Source organism: Labeo rohita, chromosome 1 (genome assembly GCF_022985175.1).
Source record: "Labeo rohita strain BAU-BD-2019 chromosome 1, IGBB_LRoh.1.0, whole genome shotgun sequence".
In the NCBI taxonomy this organism is placed as follows: Eukaryota; Metazoa; Chordata; class Actinopteri; order Cypriniformes; family Cyprinidae; genus Labeo; species Labeo rohita.
Genome location: NC_066869.1, coordinates 10,646,782 through 10,665,541, shown reverse-complemented (window position 1 = coordinate 10,665,541; position 18,760 = coordinate 10,646,782). Strand labels below are relative to the sequence as shown.

At 36.3% G+C, this 18,760-nt stretch overlaps 3 protein-coding genes across 4 annotated transcripts; all 3 read right to left on the bottom strand.

The window, feature by feature from the left end:
• Positions 1–1,224: 1,224 nt before the first annotated feature.
• asf1bb (anti-silencing function 1Bb histone chaperone) lies at positions 1,225–6,154 on the bottom strand. Its single transcript, XM_051109497.1, has 4 exons — positions 5,634–6,154; positions 3,326–3,441; positions 2,912–3,088; positions 1,225–2,239 (listed from the first exon to the last, which is right to left on the bottom strand). Exons 1-4 carry the CDS (start codon positions 5,740–5,742, stop codon positions 2,048–2,050), a joined length of 594 nt encoding a protein of 197 aa, XP_050965454.1. The 5' UTR covers positions 5,743–6,154; the 3' UTR covers positions 1,225–2,047.
• A 144-nt stretch (positions 6,155–6,298) lies between these two features.
• On the bottom strand, positions 6,299–12,396 carry si:ch73-343l4.8 (C-type lectin domain family 4 member E). Of its 2 annotated transcripts, none has more exons than XM_051109508.1 (5): positions 12,277–12,396; positions 11,990–12,094; positions 11,585–11,706; positions 7,903–8,006; positions 6,299–7,557 (listed from the first exon to the last, which is right to left on the bottom strand). In XM_051109508.1, exons 1-5 carry the CDS (start codon positions 12,392–12,394, stop codon positions 7,422–7,424), a joined length of 585 nt encoding a protein of 194 aa, XP_050965465.1. In that variant the 5' UTR covers positions 12,395–12,396; the 3' UTR covers positions 6,299–7,421. The 2 variants fall into 2 exon arrangements, with proteins under 2 accessions (XP_050965465.1, XP_050965473.1); XM_051109516.1 differs by lacking the exons at positions 11,585–11,706; positions 11,990–12,094; positions 12,277–12,396 and adding exons at positions 8,077–8,180; positions 8,270–8,386; positions 8,553–8,693 and having other exon boundaries at positions 6,310–7,557.
• A 1,691-nt stretch (positions 12,397–14,087) lies between these two features.
• Positions 14,088–15,696, bottom strand: LOC127162720 (CD209 antigen-like protein C). The gene is made up of 5 exons (XM_051105581.1): positions 15,585–15,696; positions 15,003–15,389; positions 14,791–14,894; positions 14,617–14,720; positions 14,088–14,412 (listed from the first exon to the last, which is right to left on the bottom strand). Exons 1-5 carry the CDS (start codon positions 15,694–15,696, stop codon positions 14,277–14,279), a joined length of 843 nt encoding a protein of 280 aa, XP_050961538.1. The 3' UTR covers positions 14,088–14,276.
• Between the last annotated feature and the right edge of the window lie 3,064 nt (positions 15,697–18,760).

Sequence of the window (18,760 nt, the reverse complement as noted above, 5' to 3'; positions counted from 1 at the left end):
ACACAGTACTGTGGAAAAGTCTTAGGCCACTAGTATTTTCATCAGCTAAAAAATGGTTTAAAGTCAGTTAAAGTCGGTCTTTTGCTGTAGTGTGCCAGTAGGAAATATCAGATTACATTTCCAAACCTTCATTTTGCCATTAATCGTAATAATCCAGTGAGATTTTTGTTTGCACAAGGAGTCTGACAACAGCGAGTGCTCTGCACAGAGATCTGATCTCATCATCATCCAGTCTGTCTGGAATAACATGAAGAAACAGAACAAACTCAGACTAAATCCAGAAGAACTGTGACAAAGTCTCCAGGATGCTTCAAGAAACCTACCTGCAAAGCTGCAGCACTGTTAAAAGTTTTAGGCACTTGTGTAAAAATGCTGTGAAATGAGGATGCTGTCATAAATAGATTTTCTTTATCAATTACCTTCTATTAACTAAATGAAATCAACATTTGGTGCCACCATTCTTTGCGTTTACAGCAGCTTTTGCCCTAGATGCGCTTGGGCAAAATTTTTCAGGTAGCTTTGCAGGTAGGTCTCTTCGCATCTTGGAGACGTTGCCACAGTTCTTCTGGATTTACTCTGTTTCAGTTTGTTCTGTGTCTTCATATCATTCCAGAGACAGACTGGATGATGATGAGATCAGATCTCTGTGCAGAGCACTGGCTGTTGTCAGACTCATTGTGCAAACAAAAATCTCACTAGATTATTACAATTAATGGCAAACAGAATGTTTGGAAATGTAAACCCATATTTTTTACTGACACACTACAGCAAAAGATAGAAATAACTTACTTTGAACCATTTTTAGCTGGTCAAAATACTAGTGGCCTAAAACTTTTGCAAAGTACTGTATGTATAATCATGTGTGATGAACATGAATTTATTGTTCGACTCTCTACTTCCATAGCAGCACGAGATGCCAGCATCTCTGTTCGGTTTGGTGTGTCCGTCGCCCCTCTGACCCACGGTGTGCATATTTCCACAGGCCCAGATCAGAGGAAAGAGAATAGAGTGAGGCAAAATGAAACTATGGGATGAGAGCAGAGGGAGTGATGGAGGGATGAAAGGAAGAGTAGTTGTCTGATGTGATGTGTGGATCAAAGGTGGAGCAGCCTAAAGTGCCATCTCTAATAGCTGTTGCTTAGCAACATCATAAAAAGACACACACAGGGCGTGTGTCTGTATAAAAGAGCCAGAAGATGGAGAGAAAACCAAAGACAGTTTTATAAAGACAAAAGTTAATATTTATTAAATCTAAGACTTTTCATAAACAAATATCACATGGAAAGAAAAAAAGGTAAACAAAAGTACCAATGGGTATTCAGTTTAAAACAAAACGAAAAATTGATTCTAAATAACCTCACATCCCAACAAAACAGAAACAGATCTAGAATTGTGACGAGTTCCAAAGGTCGGGTTCCATATCTGAGCATTCCCAAAAAAAGTCGCTCCAAAAGCATCACAGGACGAATCACACAAAAACCTGTCAGGGTCACATTTTAAAACAAAAAAGATTTTTTGTAAATCCTATTATTTTCAGTGATGATTCTCGACATTAATTTCTCAAAACAATCATGAAGTATGGATACTTCAGTTTAAATCAACTTTGCATTACATTAATGAAATTGAGCTTTGTGTGTGTGTTACAGTAATGACAATTTGGGGGAAAACATTTGAGAACAATTTCAAAGTGCAAAAATACTAATGGTCCTAGAATGTTTCATTCTTTATGCAAAATATAATTTCTAATTTTTTAAAAAAATGTGAGCCGAACATGTTTTCATGGGATTCACCTCACTAGTGAAGTGCACCACCTAAAAAACAGAAGAAAACAGTCCATGTCTGCTGGTGCTGCAGGTTCGGCCCCCTGCTGTTCAGAACAGGGAGTGCAAGACGATGCCTGCGAGTCCCACGACTACCTGAGCACTTCAGGTGTGTGATCGAGGATTGAGCTGAGTGTCCAATCACAACTGTAAGAACATGTAGGTGTATAAATACAAAATAATACAATTTATTACTTTATGTATGAGGTTGTTGTTGTATTCAGGTTCTATAGGCAATCCATAGAATTGTCAGGCATGAGTCCAAGGGGCGGGGCTTTGCCAGGCATGGAGGTGGGCGGGAGCATGGCGTTGGGGGCAGGGTCGACATTCTCCGAATCTTCCATCTTGTCCATAGTCGCCTCCCAGTTAATGTGGAAGCGGGTCACGCGAGGGTTAGACGCCAGGATGTTCCTTTGCAGCTGCGGATCGACACAAAAAAACAATAGATCAAAATAATTTGGATTGTTTCAACGTTACATTGTAAAAACTCAATGCTAACATTACTTCCTAAAGTATAATTTACACTTTCTAGATCCCATTAATTAATTTTTGTTAAAGAAAGTTTAATAAATATACAAGTGTTGATGTTACTAATGTATAATAATTTTGATTAAAATATTTCTTAAAAGTGGTGACCATTTCTTTTATGTGTCGAATGCGAACTGAGTTTTACATATTCATCAAGCAGTTTAAAAATCCCTCGATTCGCAACAGAATGAACACATGGAAATACAGGATGCTGTTATAACACGCACAATGGCAGCGACCCGGAATCGTTTAGCAGAATTAATGAATTACAAACGATACTGGACTATAAACGGCAGCCACCTGCCTCTTTGATCTCACCGGCATTGCCACATTTCAAATGCAGCAGATCTGTGTTACACAAATGCACTCTTAATACATAACATGCAAAATGTGCGCTAAATGTTAATGGGCTTTCTGGTCTAAATTCAGTTTCCATTTCACATCTCTATTTCAATTCACCAGTAATAGATTAAATATTTAGTGATGTAAGTATATTAATATTAATATGCTGGAATCCAGTTCTCTCTTAATCTATAAAGCACATTGTTATTATAATGTCTCACCTGTGTGTAGTTGGGTTTGACGGGTGGATTTTCCCGTAGCTCAGGGTCTGTGTACTCATTGTTTACATAGTAACCAATGCGAATGAATTCCTGTCCCCGATAGGTGCATGTGATCAGCACTACGGTCACGCCCACTGCATCGCTCTCGGGGATCAGCCCTGTGTTTGGAGCGTCCGCCTGTCAATCGAGTCGAGAAAGGACGAAAGAGACAAATTTGAATGTTGTTTCCAAGTCACCTCTGTAGCACTTGACTTGAAATTTACAGGTGTATTTCCTCCATTTACCTCTAGGTGGCAGTGCACTGCAATATATGTACTAAGATGGAATTATTTATATGGGTTATAAATGAGATGTGCAGGAAGCTGCTCATACTACACTGAATCAGGAACAAGTATTTCCCAGATCATAATCTACCTGAAACACAAACATATGTCTGCCTGCAGGAACTGGGCCGACCAGAACCGAGTCCAGGATCTGGTCGTATTCTTCACTCTCCGCAGAGCCCACGTAGATGATCTTCCACTCTAGATCTAAGAGAGAAGCAGAAACCGAGGGATAAGCAATTGTTGTTCGCTACAGTAAATACATAGAATATACTCTAATATCAGACTCTTGTTTGCACAAGATCACACCCATACAATGAACTCAAGGCAGGATATTCACTAGCAAGGAAATTGAGCATTTAGCGAGTTTACATGCCTGATGAATTTGACAACCTTTGCAGTTCTTATATTTGTATTTTAAGTTTCATATTTGATTATGAAATGAGGAGTACCAATTGAGGTTTAGTAGAAAAAAATATGTGACAATTACCTCAATGTTAATCAAAAACCTTATTTTATTTATAAATCAAAACTGCTATTCTTGGGTTGGTTTAATAGATGTCATGACTAAACAACTCTGTTGCAGTAATTTTAATGGGATTTTTATTGGGCCATTAAGTGTCATATTACTGAACGTTGGTAAATTGGTGGATATACATGAAAATGATTAAATGAAAAATGTCCTTCAGTCCTTCAAAAAACAAAACAGTGCATAAACAGGTACGTTTTCTTTCTTTTTACACAATGATAACAATGTAATAACTGTTTCAAAAAAAAGTATTCACAATACTTTTATTACAAGGAATTGTATTATAGCCTACATATTGTGACCCTGCACCACAAAACCAGTCATAAGTTGCACGGGTATATTTGTAGCAAAAGCCAACAATACATTGGATGGGTCAAAATTATCAATAACGTAAAGATCATGTCCCATGAAGATATTTTGTAAAATTCCTACTGTAAATATATCAAAACTTAATTTCTGATTAGTAATATGCATTGCAAAGAACTTCATTTGGACAGCTTTAAAGGCGATTTTCTAAATTTGTGACCCTGGACCACAAAACCAGTCATAAGGGTCAGTTATTTGAAATTGACATTTATACATCATCTGAATGCAAGCTGAATAAATAAGCTTTAATATATATATATACAGTGGGTACAGAAAGTATTCAGACCCCCTTAAATTTTTCATACTTAGGACCATGTGATATTTCAGTTTTTCTTTTTTAATAAATCAGCAAAAATGTCAACAATTCTGTGTTTTTCTGTCAATATGGGGTGCTGTGTGTACATTAATGAGGAAAAAAATGAACTTAAATGATTTTAGCAAATGGCTGCAATATAACAAAAAAAATTAAGGGGGTCTGAATACTTTCCGTACCCACTGTATATATACATAAAAGCATTTAAGATAGACAATATTTAATCTGAGGGTGCAAAAAAATCTAAAAATTGAGAAAATTGTCTTTAAAGTTGTCCAAATGAAGTTCTTAACAATGCATATTACTAGTCAAAAGTTATGTTTTGATATATTTACAGTAGGAAATTTACAAAATATCTTCATGGAACATGATCTTCAGTTAATACCCTAATGATTTTTAACATAGAAGAAAAATCGATAATTTTGACCCACACAATGTATTTTTGGCTATTGCTACAAATATACCCTTGCTACTTAATACTGATTGTGTGGTCCAGGGTCATATATTTTGATTTTTTTCAGCACCCTCAAGATTCCAGATTTTTAAATAGTTGTATCTCCGCCGAATATTGTCCTATCCTAACAAACCATACGTCAATGGAAAGCTTATTTATTCAGCTTTCAGATGATGTATAAATCTCAATTAAAAAAAAATAGACCATTATGACTGGTTTTGTGGTCTGTGGTCACATATATACAATTTATCGCGTAAAAAAAATACAATTTATCTGGGAAAATAAAAAGGATAATTATAAATGTAAGAGTTTTAGCTTATTTGTGTTTATGAAATCAAATAAAGCCTCTCAGAACTGAAGTGTATTTTACGACACTACTAAGTGAGGAGCAAGTTCTGCCCCGAAATCGTCACAGCGCCTCCCGACACGTGACGTCACGCAAAAGACAACCAATTGGAGACGGCACAGATTCATCGTTCACGCCCCACGTCCGCTATCGGACTAATCAGGGAAGGAGGGGCGGCCTCGCGCTGTCATCGAACTCCCCGCCGGCGCCAAAATATTAACAGCTGACAATAAGACCTTTCCCGCTAAAATCACGAAAAATATTCCTGTGATTCTTGCTGTGTAAGACGTAGTGATACTGTAAAACGCATTTCAAGTCTTTGGTATCACATTATTTAAACATAAATAACGGAATTGGTGTATAAACGGTGTTAATTTGTGAAATTTCTCACCTTCAGGTAGGTCCTCCATACACTCAAATGTGATTTCGAATTGAAACGGGTTTCTGAAAGGACTGGGATTATCCAGAACAGCCACGTTTAGCACCTGCACTTTAGCCATTATGGCTCACAAGGTTCGAGCAACAGAAACCGGCCTTGTGTTTATCGAAAAGAGCCTCTTAAATACTGTCCGATTCACTGTAAAACCTGAAGTAAATCCAGCGGAAGTGTCAGACTGACAAAACGATCCTCTATTGGAGCGAGTGAAGCAGTAGGGTTTTCTCTTGACTTGGTTATTTTGTACTTTTTAAACTAATTAGATGGTCGACGTACATCCATTTTATCTATTGCTGGGACATCTTGAAGAACGTATAGTTTATTGCAGGTTTGGTGTGAACAGGTTTTAAATAACCAAATAAAATAATCAAAAGTCCGTCCTTTCCACGGGATCCTGAAGGAAAAACGTCGCTAAATGCAGCAAAGACACTGAATGACAGCAGCAAGTGCTCTGGATCTGATGTTTTTCTTCCTCTCTGATCACTTCAGTCTAATAAACCTGCTCTCTGCTGCTCCTGCTGGACTGGAAGAAATCTCTCCATAGTCGGGTGATAAATACAGTGAAGCAGATGCACAAGAATACTTTTTATTCAAAAAGAAGGCAATGCAAATCAAATACAGTGTCACAGACACTTAACCCTTTAACTGTCACCCCACATTTTTTAAAAATAGGCATGAAAGTGCACTATCCAAACTTAAATTGTTGTAATTCATGAACACTTTGGAATACAGATCTAAGGTTGGTCTCTTTTTAAAGAAGACAGTTAGCAGATTATGGCAGAAGTGGATTTTTTTCGGAAAAAAATAAAAAAATAAAAAAAATATTAATAAGTTATAGAAGTTTAAATCTACTAAAAAGAAAATGCACTGTATCATTTTTGTATAATTTTATATAAAAGACATATTTACATAACAGGTTTTACCCTAAATTTGATATCAAATTGAAGCCTTATGTCTAAATAAGTTGAAGTTGATATGAAAAAAATTGAGGTTCCTGTGAAAGTTTGTTTAGGGCGTTATACCACAAACAGCCACTGGGTGCCATACAAACTCTGTGCATTTTTCTGTCACAAAAGTCTAAATTTCTCTGTCAGTTTTACTTTTATCACGAAATAACCACGGAATATGAAATCCTGAGACTCAGACCTTTCCAATGACATGTTTCTTGTCAAGATTATAAAAGGTTTGGATTCTAAAAGACCGTAATGCATTTTGTAATATGACACTTGATACCGCCGCTAAGGGGGAGGAGACCGCCAAAAGATTTTACAGTACCATTTCCATAGTAACACAATGTCCAAATGACCAAAATGGTTTTCATAGGATGATTCTTGGGCTTCTAAGCTTTCAAATGATATATAATTTATGATGATTACTAAAATATTTGATAGCGAAAAAGGACAACGAAAAAAAGAGCGCCAAGTGTCCCACAGGTGGGACGGTGACAGTTAAAGGGTTAATATCAGCATAACAGGAGGAATAATTGCAATCTTAACACTTCAGACCAGATCAGCTGAATTAAGGACATGTTAGCATGCTATAATGGAGCAACACACCAGAGGTTTGGTGTGCCATAGTACCCTTTCATATGAAAGCAGCTAGTATGATGCAATAAACTGACACAGGCAGATAAAACAGACATGCACCTCGATCAAAAATTATAAATATCCTATCCTATCACAATAAGAATGATTCCATAAGATAATACAGGTTAAAGCATGACAAGACTTGACTAGATGAACCCTATTTCTCACAAATCCCTTGTATTGTGAATGAGCATGGCAGATCATTCCAGTTGTTCAGGACTGGATTTGCAGGATTCAGTTCATTACAATCCTCAGTTCCATTAAGATCATTTGGCTCACCCTCGAGCCAAAACCTGAATAAAATGAGTCAGATGTTCAGTTATTCAGGATCACACATTTTTGAATCATATCAGCCCCAAAGTTTTTACTCATTCAGCAACTAACAAATGAGGAACATCACAAGCATTTTGTGAATCAACAATACTAACACTACCACAAAGTTTCAAGAGTAAACTAAAGTAGTATCTTGAGCAGAAGTGAACGTGTAGAAAACTAAAAGTTTTCTTGTAGATTTTTAAAAATGGGAAGTGCCGTTAATTGTGGTTGTTGCATAAGTTTGTTCGTGGAAAAGCTGTAGATGTTTTCTGAAGGTTGTTGTGGTGTCAAACTGATTTCTGTGAGTGTTTTTTAGCTCTTACCCTTGTTTCAGCGATGAATTATCCACCCATTTCATGTTGCCCTCCTGCTCTGTGTCAGACAAACCAATCCACACTCTCTCTGTGGTGAACGAAGACATGAACCTCTGTGTGTGAATAAAAACAGAAATAAGAGTGATTCTCCTCATTCAGTAACAGACACTCACACAAACTCACCTGCTTCTCTTCACTGTTGATAATGACCAGATCAGCACCACGATCCCTGCAGTACTGTCTGCTGTCAGACCAGCTGTTCTTCTTGTTAGACATGAAAAACCAACCTGAACCACACAGATTTTCATACATAAACTTTTCAAAGCTATACAAAAATATGCAGAAAAAAAGAAAATAAAAAAAAAGTTCTTGTAACTCTTTCTCATGTCTCTCTCTGCTGTGATGGTGAAGTGCTGCAGTATGATGAAGACCAGCAGAAGAACACAAATGAGCCCGAGACTCACTGTGATCAACACCAAACATCTGCTTCCTCCTGATAAAAACGACCAAAACACGCAAATAGCAATTAATGACAATTCGCTCAATATTATTAGATAACACCTCAAACCAACCTGTAAGTACGTTTGGTTATAATGACAAACATCTGAAATTCCTAAGTAAATAGAAAAGCAATTATATAAAAATGTTAATACACTTACTGCATTTTTGAGCTTGTCCTTCTGCCTGTCTGTTATTCTGTGTTTGAAGTTCAAATGTGTTTTTATTGTCTTTGTGTTCAACATTTTGATAAATATCCTCGATCCCCATTAGTTGCTGTGGCTGACCGTCTTCACAGATGAGTTGTGATGTTTAGTGTGTTTTAAAAACCCTAAACCTATACACAGGAAGTGATTTGATTTCAAAAACTGATTACAAAATCATAGGATGTTGTGACAGATGATGTAATTATTGCTTATGTTTTCTATTGCATATATGTGAGCCTGGACCACAAAACCAGTCATAAGGGTCCATTTTTTGAAAATGAGATTTATAAATAAATAAGCTTTCCACTGATGTATGGTTTGTTAGGGTAGGACAATATACAACTATTTGAAAATCTGGAATCTGAAAAAAAAAAAAAAATCAAAACACTGAGAAAATTGAAAATTCAAGTTGTCCAAATGAAGTTCTTAGCAATGCAAATTACTAATCAAAAAATAAATTTTGATATATTTACAGTAGGAAATTTACAAAATATCTTCATGGAACATAATCTTTACTTAATTTCCTAATGATTTTTGCATAAAAGAAAAATTGAAAGAAAAATCATTTTGAAAAATTGAAAGAAAAAGCATTTTGACCCACAATGTATTTTGGCTATTGCTACAAACATACCCGTGCTACTTAAGACTGGTTTCGTGATCCAGGGTCACATATATTATCTTGCTTGAATTATAAGATCAGCATGCTTCATCCAGCTTATTTTTCCTGTAAGAGCAGACTGCTTCCATCTGCTTCCAGCTATTTTTAGCTGTACAAATAAGCTTGTTTTGCTGCTTGATATTGCAGACTGGTGTGTCTTACCATATTATTTTATTGTATTAGTTTAATTATGAACACAGTAGTTTGTAGTGCAAACAGTTTTATCATTTACTTCACTTTGTTATTCTTCTCGCTATTTACCTACAGTGAACTGGAAGCCTCACACGTTCACAGAAAACGGCTTACTTCCACATTGAAAAATAAGATGGATAGTACTCCTAACAAAAACCACAACAGTCATGTTTTTTTTTTTTTTTTCTTTTTTTATTTTATTTGATAAGACAGTTGAGAGCAGACAGGAAAGCATTGGGTGAAGAGAAAGAGGCAGGATTGGCAAAGGACCTCAAGATGGGATTTGAACTCTGGTCGCCAGCAGCACAGTTGTGTTATATGTTGGCACACTAACCACTGGGCTATCGGTGTGGACCAACAGTTGTGTTTTAACAAATTTTATTCCCAGCTATGTCAGTAAAGACCATCAAATATCAATGAACAAAAATCGCTCCATATTATTCAATATAACATTTAAAATCAACCTGCAATCCACTTGGTCACATATTTAGATAATAAAAGGAGAATATATATATATATATTTTTTTTTTATAAAAAGTTTTTTTTTTTTGTAAAAGCGCTTAAGCTTAACAGGAAGTGGTTTGATTTCACACTGGCCTTTGGCAAGAAAAACAACTGAAAGTCCAACTAAACCCTTTCTTCAGAGCTGAACAATGTTTGTGTTTTGTACATTCAACCACATGTTATCAGCTTCAAAAGACAACAAGAGGAGCGTGTGAAAACTTACATGGACCCAAACACCCTTAAACAGACCAAACTGGATATATTGATGATGCAGGAAACACAGCAGCAAGAGTGTGGTGGAACTGCGATGTCACTTTGTTAAAACCCGGAAGCGAGTTAGCATTTAGCACTTCTAGTTCCATTGCCCCAGAATCAATGGGTTTTTTGAATGGGAATCTGATTAAATCCCCCAAACTAAGGTCTGTGATTCACACAAGCTCAACATACTTTCACGTTTTACTCTATGACATAAAACACACCTGTTACATGCACTTGTGATTTTGTTACCTGTTATGTTTCTTAAAAAAGATGGTTGCTACAAAGGTTGCAAAATGGAACTACAGACATTAAACTTCATAAAGTCAAACAGTTCATCAATTTATAGTATTTTCCAATTGTAATACAATTTATAGTACAGTTAATAGAATGACCAATTAATAGAAATAAAGTTATATATATATATATTTTGTATAAATATATATATATATATATATATATATAACTTTGTTATTTCTTTGTTATTTCTATTTCTATTGGTCATTCTACAATTAACTGTACTATAAATTGTACTACAATGTGTACAATATTATTGTCACCCCAACACTTCAGACTGACGAATGAGAAACATGATAACATACTAACATAAAGCTATTATATTGGACAGGACACAAACACATCAGAGGTTAAGCAGCCTTACCTATTTACATGAAAGCAGTACACTTTTAAAAGCATGCAAAAGATGAGGATGAACCCTTTTTCTCGCAAATCCCTTTTCTCTTCTTAGAGCATGAGCAATCATACCAGTTGTTCAGGGCGGAACTTGAAGGTATCAGTTCAATACAGTCTTCATCTCTATTTTCACGGTTATTCGGCTCACCGCTGGCCCAGAACCTGAATAAAATGTGCCAGATTTTTAATGATTCAGAACTCCTAAAGTTTGCTCAAAGTTTTCATCCATTCAACTAAATGGGGATTGCCGCAACCGATTCAGTAATCAACAATACTTGTAGTAGCAGAATAGTTTCTAAAATAGTGCAGAAGCTGAAGCAGAACTGAAAATTCAAGAGAGGAGGACAGTGGTCTTTTAAAGGAATGTATTTGTGAGAGGTGTCTTTTGTGGTTGTGCTGTTTGTGTAAGGGGAATAACTTCTCAATAGCTCGACAGTCTTATTTTAAATAAAGAATAAAAAGACTCAAACAAATATATCCACTGTGGTTTTCTGTGAATGTTTTAGTACTTACCCTTCATTCAGTGGTGAATCATCCACCCATTTCATGCTGCCCTCCTGCTTTTCATCAGACAAACCAATCCACACTGTCTCCTTGATAAATGAAGATATGTGTCTCTGTGTGAATAAAAACAGGAATAAGCGTGATTCCTCTCATTTAGTAACAGACACTCACACAAACTCACCTGCTTCTCTTCACTGTTGATAATGACCAGATCAGCACCACGATCCCTGCAGTACTGTCTGCTGTCAGACCAGCTCTTCAACTCATTGGACATGAACAAGCCATCTGGACCCCACAGATATCCTAACAGAAACACAGATTTTTAAAGCTGGAGTATACACTGAACTACTAGTGTCATCTAGCCTATGGAAATACAAAAATACAGTGTTTATTCAAACAACCTTTGCAAATGCCTCTTTTGGGCATCACGCCTCCCCAAACTGTGAACAGGAGTCATCATGGGCCTGATTGGTCTGTGGCTACACAGACCCATTGAGACTTTCAACCAATATAACAAAATGATTGTGAAAAAAGTTGCCTATCCTAGTTTTAAAATGGTATATATAAAAGACAAAAAAATTCTAACCTCGCTTAGAACAAGCCTGATGGTGCTGCAGTATGATGACAGCTATCAGAAGAAAACAAATGATCCCTAGACACACAGTGATCGGCATCCAAAATTGCCTTTTTCCTGTCACAAAGAAAACACAAAAATATTAATTAATATTTACTATGCAGTAAAATAACAAGAAAATATGATGCAAAAGTAAATAATGATATATTGTCCTTAGAAAACAACTGAAATTTTAACAGTTCTCATTTCCTGAAACCTTACTGACATCGTCTCTGTTTCACACTAAGGGTTCTACTTACTGTGACATCGAGCTCTTCCTTCATTCTGGCAGTGTGTTCGAGGTCCAATTGTGTCCATACAATCTCTTGTGTGCATACAATTAGCATTTTCATAATAGTACTCTCCAGTAAATTCCATTATTTTTATTTTGTCTTGCAGTACGTCTTCACACATGAGCTGTGGTCTTTCAAATGATGATTATGATATGATTCCTTTTTGAATAGTACTAATTTTACACAGGAAGTGATTTCATTTGACACTGTCCTTCAATGTAAATATAGCCTTACTCCTCTGCATCACTGTGGTACTATGACCTTCTGAGCTGAGGTCTGGCTGAAGGAAGTTTATCTTTTCAGTTCAGAAAAAAAAAAAAAAAAAAAAAAAACCTTTGTAAAGGAGTATCACTCTCTACATACAACATTTAAAAGCTACATGAGAGATATTGTATATGTATTATGCTGCAATATTACCATGTCAACAAGTGTACAAGTCCTCTAATAGACAGTCAACTGTTTCAGTGGTGGGCCCCTGCCCCTTTGAGGTCTGACACTAAAGTGCCCTCCGGAGGTCTGTGCACGCCACTGCACTGTTTATTAAACATTCAAGAGATTTTAAAGCTGAATAGCACAGGACGCAAAAGAACTCAAGTATTCACACGCCATTGTTTGGTGCACACACAGGGCTGTGTCTCAGACAGCATGCAAACCCCGAACCGAGCTCTCCTACGCGTCCTCCTTTGCATCTGAATTAACAAATATACCTCGCCAAACCTGGGTCAATTCGGCCAACCACAAACGCCTTTAGTTCCTCAGTTTTTTTCCACTCTTCTCCTTGACTTGTTGTAACTATTGGCAGTCTATAGTACTCCAAACATTTTCCCAGTCCGAATGATTAGTACAGCCCAAAACATCACAATAACTGACCATTTTTAGCAGCAATAATCAGCAAAATATGCAACTTTAGTTTGGTTTAGCGGCACTTACATTTAGTGCCGCCAATATGGCCAAATGATGACGTGTCGTGAAAACACTCTATACCCTTCTTGGCAAGTATCCTCAACAAACTGTCGGTTATGTTTTATGAACGTAAACAGTTGAGAAAGAAATTGGATGTGTATTATTACATTGGATGAACTGTCTCTTAAAGTGACTGCCTAATTTACTAGCTGCTGTCGGTGTCCTTAATGTTAATCCAGTAAGCACCTGAGGAGGATTTTGCATATTGTGATGTATTAATTAATGTTTGAAAAGAGTGAGATAAAAAACTGCATTGTGCAATTAGGCCTATGCCAACCTGGAACAAACTACAACCTGTACAAAAAATATCTACAATCTGCTGTCTAGATAATTTGTTTAATTTAAAGTAAAGTGAATTTTTTTAGTCACCCCAGCATTTTAGCACCAGCGTGGAGCGTGAAGAGTCACCTTTTCCGCTTTACTAGTTACGAAATAAATGGAATGAATGATCTTCAGAAGGTGTACACTGTGACTAAAAAGTTTTAAGCTTTTGCAAAGTATTGGCTTCTCTTATGCTTTCTTTATGTTTCTCTTGTGCGATTAATGGTTGTTTCTATCTGGGCAGTGATAAATGAGGTCAGAAGGATTCATGAATTGAGTTAATCATTTGTGGCCAGCAGGGGGCCCCATGCATTTGATGGTTCACATCACTACTGTTAACCATTAAAGCTTTCCATGCTTAGACTGGCACTAAGAACCACTCAGCTACACATCATCGCATCACAAGTTTATTTTAGCTATATTTGAATCAAACACAGATACACAGCATAACATATTAATACATTTACTGTCTTTTTTTAATGGCTGTGGTTCTCAACAGATTTTAAGAGATCAGGACCAAGGGCATTACATGGACATCAAGTGTTGGCAAAGTACAGACATGGTTTATGGTTCTAAAAATCAAATATTTAAGTAATTCACATGATGAGAACCACTATGTTACGAAATGTTACATTCACAATATATATAAGGTGAGTAAAAGCTTGAAAATGCAGGATGAAACCCTAAATCTCACAAATCCATTTTTTATTCACTGAACATGAGTGATCATTCCAGTTCTTCAGGGGCTCTTTTGAAGGAATTAGTTCAATACAGTGCTCATTTCCAGCATAGTTATTTGGCTCACCTTTGTACCAAAACCTGAAAAAATGTGTCAGATTTTCAGTTCCATTTGCAGTTTTCAGTCCCAGTCATATCAGCTCCAAAGTCAGCAATAACAAATGAGGAAGGTCACAGGCAAGTCATGAATCAAAAATACTAACAGTACCGCAAAGACAAGTGTCGTTGCTTCTGAATTGATTATCTAATTAAACAAATAAATACACTGTGATTTTTAGCACTTACCCTCTAATCAGTGGTGAATTATCCACCCATTTCATTCTGCCTTCCTGCTGTATGTCAGACAAACCAATCCACACTCTCTCCTTGATAAATGAAGATATGTGTCTCTGCGTGTGAATTAAAACTGGAATAAGTGTGATTCCTCTCATTCAGTAACAGACACTCGCACAAACTCACCTGCTTCTCTTCACTGTTGATAATGACCAGATCTCCACCATGATCTCTGCAGTACTGTCTGCTGTCAAACCAGTTCTTCCACAGACTTGATGGTGGGAAAAAAACTGGACCACAAAAATTTCCACACATAAAGACTTTTCAAAATTGCACATATAAAAGACAAAACAAATAGGGAAAAGAAACTGCTAACACAAAAAAAGATGTGTACTGACCTCGTTTGAATGCTTTCTTCCTCAGTTCATTACTCAAAGATGTGACTCTGCTTTCTAACTCCAGTTTCTTCAGACTCAAAGAGTCAAAATCTCTCTGTAACTGACCTTTCTCATCAGTGAGATTGTTTACTCTGGTCTCCCGCTCTAATTTCTTCTGAATCAAAGAGTTGAAGTTGTCCTGCAGTTGGTCTTTTTCAGTCATTAGATCAGTGTAACTGTCCTGTAAGCTGTTGATGGTTTGATTGAACTCTTCAACTGTGTTCTTGTAACTCTTTATCAGGTCTCTATCTGCTGTGATGGTGATGTGCTGCAGTATGATGAAGACCAGCAGAAGAACACAAATGAGCCCGAGACTCACTGTGATCAATGCCAAAGATCTACATCCTTCTGACAAACATTACCAAAACACAGAAATATCAATTTAATAACAATTCACTGCATTTTATTGGCTATAACTTCTAAGTTAATGCATTTTAAACACATTGGTCCCAAACCCCCCCAAAGACAGATTTTTTCCACCAGTATTAATTCCATTGCACATTAGTGGCAGCATCTCTACATAAAAATAAATGTTTTGCTTACTTTTAAACTTTTGAACTTTTTCTTCATCATGGCTGTTACTCTGCGTTTGAGATCCAGTTGTGTCCTTAATATCTCTAGGTTCAGCATTTTCATAAATGTCCTCTAATTCCATTATTCACCGTGTCTTACAGTACGTCTTAACAGAGAAGCTGTGGTCTTTAGAATGATGAGCAGCATTTTAAACACTGCTAAATGCACACAGGAAGTCAGAGCCGGCTCATGGGTTTGTGGCAGTGTTCATTTTGACAGGCAATTTTGACTGATTTTGACTGATTTTGACTAAAATGCTATTTAGCTGTAGTTATATTTTAGTCATCTGAATAATTTTAGTTTTAGTCTTGTTTTAGTTGACTAAATATCATAAGATTTTAGTCGGCTAAAATGTAATGGGTTTAGTAAGCATTACCCTAAAATTGCCATAGGTCTGTATAGGTTTGATATTAAGATTTTACCAAGATAGACACAGATTTAACTGCTGTGACATGCAACATGCAATTATATTAAAATTAAATTAAACCACTTCTCATAAAGAAACATGAACATGATCTTCTTTGCAATGAAATACCAGTGGTCATATAGGCTAATTATGCAGTCTTTATAACAACTTGTTTACCACATTCTTCATTCTTTCCAGCAGACATATTTATTTATATAAATAAATTTAGGTTAATCTGTATTAGAGCTACAGAAGTGATTCAGTCAAGAGCAGTGAGTGATTTTCTGTCTTTCTTTTGTTGCAACTAAATTAGGCTGCTGTCCCTTTAAAGGGGTCATCGCATGCCCATTTTCCACAAGCTGATATGATTCTTTAGGGTCTTAATGAAAAGTCTATAATATACCTTGGTTAAAAATTCTCAACGATGGTGTAAAATAACACCCTTTTTACCTTGTTAAAATCAGCTCTGCAAAAATCATCCCATTCTAGTCAAGGCTGCTTTAAATGCAAATGAGCTCTGCTCGCCCCGCCCCTCTCTTCTCTCTGTGGAGTGACAAGCCTGTTTACTTTAGCCGTATTTAGCCGTGTTTAGCTGCTAAATTTGCTAACTAGCACATTATTAGAAAAGGCGATCACAAAGATTCATAAAAAAACCCTTATACTCACTTCTGCTGTAAGTAAAGCTGGATCATGAATGATTCACACGAAAACATAGATGAATATATGAAGAGTTCAGATGCAAAACCAGCTAAAAGCCATCTCGGTCAAAAATGAGATAACGATACTGAGTGAATGCTCCTGACACATATTATACATCCATCAAACACTTTTACTTCAAACTCACTAAATTCCAGCCTCAACCCAATCAGAAGTGCCAGTACTTACATAGAAACCTATACAAAGCAGCCAAAAAGAAATGCTCATTTTAAAGAAAAACGTCAGATGGATTTAGCTGGTTTTGCATCTGAACTCTTCATATGTAGATCGGGAGGCTCATTTTGTTCTCAAACAAACGTAATCCACTGCATCTTCAGCAGCTCAGATTTCGGGACTACTATGTTCATTATTACATCCAGCAACACAACACCTCAATCGCTCAATTCTTGTGTAACTTACATCGCTGCTCTGGCATCAAAACATGGATGTTGGACTGGTACAACTGATCTGAGGTAAGACACTCATGTCAATCAACTATCGTGGGAGCGGCCTCTGTGGGTGTGACGCCACAACAACAGGCATCTGAGAATGGCTCGATTTGAAAAAGGGAATATTATTTTTACAGATTAATTAAAAACCACTACATGGATTTTTATCATTATAGGGTAGATTTGTACATACACTGCCAACACACATTAATGTTCAAACAACATGTAAAAGTGAACTTAGCATCTGATGACCCCTTTAAATCCGAACGCATGGATGGAGTGTACTGACACACATCTGATATTCTCCCAACTGTTCACGTTCACCTAAGACGTAACCAAGTGTGTTTACCTGAATACTCATCAAAATGGACAGTTCAACATAATTTTGTGTGTATTTCTCCCTTTATGAGACATGAAAGTGTACTTGTGCGCTGTGTGAGAGGTGCTGCTTCGGTGTCTGCGCTCAGAAAACCGGATCGAATTGAGTCTTTTGGGTCGTCAAATTTATCCATATGTCTGCTCTACTCTTATTCCCAGATATTAACATTTTTGAATGTTTTAATGTTTTATGTCCTGCTGGATAGATTAACAGGCTATGATACAGTTTAGATGTATGCATCTAACTACGTAGCAGATTCGTTCTGAATGAATCTTTCCCAAATCGTCCCTCCCTAACATTTTCATCTCATTTTTATTTGTTGATGAAAGTGTCAATAGATTTTCGTCATTGTTTTTGTCATTCAAAAGGAGTTTTTGTTTTGTTATCGTCTCGTTTTCTTGTTGTTGACAAAAATTATGATTAAAATTATTCGTCAACGAAATAAAGACTGCTACACAGTCAGTCAGTTTAGCCTTGAGGCCTTCAAATGCACCTATTATTATTTACATTTTCCCCTTACGAATTTGTTTAATGTAGCATTTTATATGTATACAGTTGTGTTTGGGTTGTTTTAAATAAATAAAATAAATAAAGTAGTTTGTGGTAGAGGTAAATTAAATTTAATCTACGGTGACATCACAGTCATGTTGCATTTTGGTCTGTGGAGCTCCCTTAAGTGTACACAAGAAGTAGACTCATTCCCTCTGCCAAAACTGAGGGGTCAATGGTATATAAACTTCTCTCCATACAGCAATACAGCAGATTCAATAATCAGAAAGTATGAAATGAAAACAAAAATGCTGTCAATTGACCATTTTATTCAAGGTGAAAGTAATACAACTCTTGTCTTAATATTAAAAGCACAAAATCATCACCTCAACACTTCATACTAACAAATGAGACAATGGATAACAGCAATAAGATCATATTAATACAGAGCTGTTTGTGATGGAGCAAAACATGAACACATCAGAGGTTGTATGTGTGCCACATTAGCCACTTTCCCAGATTACATTCAGGCCCTGAGAAACAGAAATCTGTTCTGGAAATAATAAAACAATTAATTTTACACTTTCTTGGATTTCCATTCTTTATTTTGTAAATTACATTAAATCATAAAACAAAATTGATATCATGAAAGAGGTTTATATAAAATGAAAGTAGGACACCGATTGAAAAGGCAGAAATTGCAATCAAATATTATACATTCATAATA

Bases quoted from the DNA above. Each gene is read 5' to 3' on its own strand.
- asf1bb (XM_051109497.1), bottom strand. From the start codon at position 5,742: ATGGCTAAAGTGCAGGTGCTAAACGTGGCTGTTCTGGATAATCCCAGT. The intron at 3,089-3,325 runs GTAGATTATGAT...CTCGATTGACAG, and splicing joins GACATATGTTTGTGTTTCAG to GCGGACGCTCCAAACACAGG. The intron at 2,240-2,911 runs GTGAGACATTAT...GTCGATCCGCAG, and splicing joins TCAAACCCAACTACACACAG to CTGCAAAGGAACATCCTGGC.
- si:ch73-343l4.8 (XM_051109508.1), bottom strand. From the start codon at position 12,394: ATGGAATTTACTGGAGAGTACTATTATGAAAATGCTAATTGTATGCAC. The intron at 11,707-11,989 runs GTTAGAATTTTT...TGTTTCTGTTAG, and splicing joins TCAGGCTTGTTCTAAGCGAG to GATATCTGTGGGGTCCAGAT. The intron at 8,007-11,584 runs GTGAGTTTGTGT...ATTCACACACAG, and splicing joins TCAACAGTGAAGAGAAGCAG to AGGTTCATGTCTTCGTTCAC.
- LOC127162720 (XM_051105581.1), bottom strand. From the start codon at position 15,696: ATGGAATTAGAGGACATTTATGAAAATGCTGAACCTAGAGATATTAAG. The intron at 15,390-15,584 runs GTAAGCAAAACA...AATGTTTGTCAG, and splicing joins AAAAGTTCAAAAGTTTAAAA to AAGGATGTAGATCTTTGGCA. The intron at 14,413-14,616 runs GTAAGTGCTAAA...ACATTTTTTCAG, and splicing joins AATTCACCACTGATTAGAGG to GTTTTGGTACAAAGGTGAGC.